This window comes from Brachycentrus maculatus, unplaced genomic scaffold, assembly GCF_059751285.1.
Source record: "Brachycentrus maculatus isolate JH-2025_06_01 unplaced genomic scaffold, ASM5975128v1 h1tg002058l, whole genome shotgun sequence".
In the NCBI taxonomy this organism is placed as follows: domain Eukaryota; kingdom Metazoa; phylum Arthropoda; class Insecta; order Trichoptera; family Brachycentridae; genus Brachycentrus; species Brachycentrus maculatus.
The window spans coordinates 4,300-10,257 of record NW_028282594.1 but is presented as its reverse complement, the minus strand read 5'-3'; the positions used below and the strand labels follow the sequence as shown (position 1 = coordinate 10,257).

At 32.5% G+C, this 5,958-nt stretch overlaps 1 protein-coding gene across 1 annotated transcript; it reads right to left on the bottom strand.

Moving 5' to 3' along the window:
• Positions 1 to 1,257: 1,257 nt before the first annotated feature.
• Positions 1,258 to 2,898, bottom strand: LOC148298428 (guanine nucleotide-exchange factor SEC12-like; the record flags this gene model as incomplete). The annotated part of the gene is made up of 3 exons (XM_088276880.1): positions 2,619 to 2,898; positions 2,159 to 2,532; positions 1,258 to 1,396 (listed from the first exon to the last, which is right to left on the bottom strand). Coding segments are annotated over exons 1-3 (651 nt in total), but the record flags the coding sequence as incomplete, so codon positions are not given.
• Between the last annotated feature and the right edge of the window lie 3,060 nt (positions 2,899 to 5,958).

Here is a 5,958-nt window from a genome sequence, read left to right as displayed (position 1 = left end):
AGTTCTAGTGATTCAAGAACAATGTTTCAAAATTGATACATAAATATAGAACTTCTAATGGGTAGAATTGGTGAATGTTGCACGTGTGTAAAGTGTCACTCAAACCAGCCTATGACGGTCGTCAGCCCCGTATATGCCCAGACTTCCATATTCTTCTTCACCTTTGATGAGATGTCAAAAAATAACATAAAACACAATAAATTATACGAAGAGCAAAGACATTGTGTCCCTTGTATAGAAAAAATATATCGTAGTACAAACAAAATGATTGATCTAAAGTTAAATAATAAAAAATTATGCATAAAATTTTAATGTATCTATTATACATGGGCGCTCCTAGATAAATAATCGATAAATTCTCATGAACTTCCGCATAAATTCCCTTATAAAGTGTGTGAATGTGTTAAAACATCAAGAAATTTTATCCTAATTACAGGCCAAAAACGAGAGACAAGCGGATAGAAAAGTGAGAGAGAGATCTTAGCCCCATGGAAATTAAGTGTTATTACTCACTATTATTATTCAAAAGAGATTCTGCACTATTTAAGAAGCAAATTAATCAAAATATCACCATTCAGTGTGCAATGCTGTTACTGTGCAAAAAGGGTTATCTAAAGGTGGAGACTGACCGGAGTATTTCGTCGTAACATAACGTCATAACATTGCTCGCGGCGAGCATCACCAAGCATCCGAAACTATGGATGGAGCGCTCGGCTCGGTGTGCTGACTGCCTGCATGCTCGCATCGTAATGTCTTACGTTATGACGAAATGCTCCGGTCAGTCTCCACCTTAAGGATTGTCAACAAAATAAGGAGAAAAAAGTTTGATTCTTTATATTGGATGCTAAATGATGATAATTTATTGAAATAGCCAGGGCTTTTTTATCCATGAAAGACGGTGGCACGGCGTTCCAGCACATTTTTTCACGGATATTTTTTTTTCCATTTTCAAAATCAATTAGATGTTTGCGTTTACGTAATTACAATCTTTGTGTATATAATTCATCAAAATGATAAAATATGGTAGTGTAAAGAATATTTAAATAATATTTGAATATAATTTTTTTTTAGTAAAAAGCTGGTCATGAAGTGAGTTTCGGGACCTTTTTTGTTTTTAAAAAAGCCTTGGAAATAGCTATTATTAAATTTACATACAAAAGTAACACATACTCTTAGTTCGATTGGTAACACAGATGAATAAAATCAGTATTTTGATGATAAATTAAGCAGATATAAGTACTTGCTTTTCGGTCTTACCTCTTTAGTGTGTCCGGGAATATCAAACTTTTTCTTTAACTGAGGAAATTGCCAAACCCGAACGTGTCCATCTGTTCCCCCCGTAGCCATGAATTTACCTTTATGACTGATTTTTACTACTCTCTGTACAGCTTCATCTCTATAATAGATAAATTATTGATTAACACTTTGCGCAACAGTTAAATTTATACTTTTTTAAATAAAAATTTTACTTGGTGAATATCATTGTAAATAGTGGTATTTCTTCATCTTCTTCTAACCCTTATCCCACCCTTATCCTATGCACCCAATGGTGCATAGGGCATTGCATCATATAATAACAGTATTGTCTTGATCATTAACACATGAAGGAAGGGTGATTAGTCCTCCGCTTCAGGTAATATTGAATAAATATTAGTGTGATAAAATCACTTATATTTACTTGACCCCCCCCCTGGGAATCAAACCCGGGACCACCAGTATGTAAGCAGAGTGTGCTGGCCATTACAGTACGGAGGCGGACATTGGTGTAGTGGTATTTACTAGGTAAAAATTAAATAAAAATTGGATAGATGTTACTACAAAGTGACTGCCGAAATAATTCATGAAATTGAATTTATACTACATATTGCTTAATATTGCTAGCTCACAATGGCCTTCTTAACACATTGGTTACGGTGAAGTTTGTTAAAGAAATGCAATTTGACAAGGGGGATATTAGATCACATTGAAAGAATGATGACAGAAAAGAATAAATAATATTTTTGTATTATCCTATCCGCTACACAGCAAAGCAAACAAGACAAATTAGTCGTTTTAAGGCAAATTTTAATAATTATTTAAAATTTAAATATTTGAAAGTCCAAGATAAGGTCATTAGATATGAAGATATAAAAATAATAAAATAAATGTAGATATTTACCCAAAATCCGTTTGAATGCTGTCGGCTGCTCTAATTTCAAAATTAATTCGTTTTTCAGAAAAGTGATTACTATTGCTATCTTTTTCTTTACTGCTAGTCTCTTCCTCCTTCTCCTTATTATAAGTATTTCTACGTTTTCGCAAGAAGTTGTTGGTGCTTTCGGCTTTCACACTACCTCTCCTTAATTCTGATGCATTAACTAGTTTTAAATTTACATTGTATAATTGGCAATGACTTTCTTGGCCGGCTACGAGGTACATGTGACGTTTTAGGTTTGCTGCCGAACAATTCATAACAACACTGGGTCCTGTTTCATGCCTGATGATTTCTTCAGCAATAAACCTTTCACTATCGTGAGAGAGTTCAAATATTTCCTGGAACAAGAAGGAACATACATGAATTCCAGAGTCGATGGACGGAGTAAATTAATATAAAGATATATGACATATGAAGGACTTACGAATCCATTGGCAACCCCTGTCTTGGAAGATCCTCCTCCACCAGCAACCAGTACATGGCGACTTGTTAACATTTGCAGAGTATACAGAGGGAAATTAACTCGAGCTAAAAGCCCGTCACTACGTCTCGTTGGTGCCATATTGTAGAGAATGGCAAGGATCTTACGTTTTTAAACCGTAACTTTTTGAAATAAACATAAGGTCGTTGAATTCGCTCTCACCGCACACACCACGTAAGTCGCATCTTTATACGAGACATGGAATTCCAACATGACAAATATGTCAAAGTAACGAGACCAAAGATTTCCGCTCTAGCGAATAATTAACGAACTATTTTCTAAACTACACGTCATTCTTAACCGTGAGTAAAAGCGGGAACTGTTTTATCTTCAGTGATTAGCGATAGTAGCGACATTATGGGCATAAAAGTGGCGACTTTCGTAACTAAACAAACACCGGGGAAATTCAAAATGTAAAAATATCAATGCACAAATATTTATTAATAAGTAATGATTTTCTTTTAACATTGAAAATAAGATAAGGCCGGTCATCTCAGACGAGCAAATGAAACGAGGGAAAAACGTTACATGATGGCGACTAACACCTGGGACCAACCATCGCAAAAATGATATGCTAATATTGTGGAAGGGATTTAGGAAGGTCCAAAACCGAAAATAGTGGCACCCAATGAAGTAGATTTTCACATGGAACTGGGTGGATACGGGTTGATATAACAATATGAACATGTGAAAGTTTATTTATTTTTTCTTTAGCCCTATCCACAACTGTGTGGTGCATAGGGCACTACATCGGAGATACTCGGTATTAATTATATCTTAGTTTGTACTCGTATAAGCTTATATATGTCGTGCACTTTAAATATGTACAAGTCCCTTGAGAAAAAAGTCTACAAACATACAAATAAAATAATTTTTCTGCCAAAATAGAAGTAGGAATAAATTGAGAGTTTCTTTTAGTCGACATCAGCTTTTTGAAATTAAATAAATATTTTTTCATTAAAATAATGCTTGAATAAGAATTAAACGATTTGAAGAACTGAGATTCAAAGGTGCCTAATAGTTTGGGTACCCCTGCAATAAATGAAGTCTAAAAGTTTGACCATCCCTGAAACTTATAGTCCAAAACATCTTATCTATCTCCGCCGACAAGCAAATCTACTTGCGTAATGCTATTACGTTCATCCTATAAGCCATTTTTTTGTCAAATCGAAAGGTTATCTTAATCTTCATCACAATGACTTATATCTTGACTTATATAAACGTTTTGACTTTAAAGGCATGTATATTGTTTTATATTGGGTAATTATATTTAGTTAAGACCATCGTGTAATCAGAAAATGATAAGTATATTATATACAATAAAGTCGATATAATGAGAAAATAACCCATAATTATTTCGTCTTAAATACAAACTCAGGTTATTGTATGTGTGTTATTATAGAATAAAATAAGAAATATATTTTTTTCCACATTAATTTTATTTGACCAGCGACCGGGTTTCGTCGTAACCGTCATCATCAGACTGGGTCAAACCATATACTTCTTATTTTATTCTATAAAATGCAGCTCCACCAAGAAATATCAGTTCAAAATTTAACTAACTAACTAACTAACCATCACGCCGCTTCCCCGCAGGGGTAGGCAGAGAGAATAGAGCGCCACACCACTCTGTCCTTGCAAACATTCTTCGCCTCTTCCACGTTCATGCATCTCCTCATACATACCCGCCGATTGTTACGACTCCTAACCTGACCACTTTCAAGTATTTGGCATACCTGATCGTGCCATGTTTTTTTTTTTTTTTCAAAATTTAAATATTATAATAAAAAATGTATGTTTTTAATTTGGTTGTCAATGTACAAAGTATACAAACTAGTACGAGCATTCAACGATCAAGTTAACACCGCATCGATTTGATGAAGAGTCCTAAGCACTACTTAAGTTCTGATAGAGATCACAAAAAATTGATCATTAACGATTTTAATAAATTTACATTAGAGACTTTTTTGCCTTCGCAGGGAAGTGGTAAGCTTGTTTAGTTATAGTTCTACAGGTCCTGGGCTCGATTCCCAGACGAGTGAAAATAAGTATAATTTAATTTTCATTCTAATATTTATTTAATATCTATCAAGACTTATACCTGAAGCGCTGGACAGATTATATCGCATTCAAGTAATTAACGATTATGCTAAATTTGGGGCGGTATTATGCAGTACCCTATGCACCATTGGACGCAGAGAAAGGGTAGAAGAAGTTATATTTATAAAATTAATATAAATATGACATCGATTCAGAGAAAAGTGAAATGATGCATGGAGGAATATTCACAGCACAATATTTGACAGGAGAAAGGATTTTCTGAGGTCGATTTATTGTAAGTATCTACTTATTAAAGTGTTGCCAGTGTTCTAAAGTTAATCAATGCGACTGGCACACTTATAATTACGCAATAATTAAAGTAGGTACGTATTTATGGTATAAACTGTAGAGATCTTGAACTGTAGAGATCTTGTTAGCACTTAGTCTTCGTGCAGTTGTGCAACTTTCCCTCTGAATGTCTTATCTAATACAATTCTCTTAACAGGCTGGTAATCGTTTTGGTCTGTAAGTAATAAGCGTGTAATAATATGTTTACCTTATTATTCGTGTACATATAAACTTGAGACAAAGAAAAAATTAAGTCTGAGCATCCCAGGGCTTACGACCTGGCGTTTGGGTGGCTTAAGCGATTACTTTATAGACTTGTGTGTAAAGTTATCCATGATTGAAAATCTATATTACAATAATTTTTGGTACTTGTGTATATATATATATATATATATATATATATATATATATATATATATATATATATATATATATATATATATATATATATATATATGTATGTATATATGCAATGATCTTGGATTCCTTTTACATATGGGAAACATTTCAATAGATTTGGAAGTATTGCTGATTGTGGCGCCATCAGTTGACATATTTGTAAAGAAAAAATTATGTTTATATATATATATATATATATATATATATATATATATATATATATATATATATATATATATATATATATATATATATATATATATAGATATAAATATATATATATATATATATATATATATATATATATATATATATATATATATATATATATATATATATTTATATATATGTATATATACATATATATACCATATATACATATATATACCATATATATATATATATACCATATACTTCACAAATTCCTCGTCACGCCACAATCAGCCAAATCTATTCCAAATTTCAAATCTGTTGAAATACTACTCACATGTGAAAG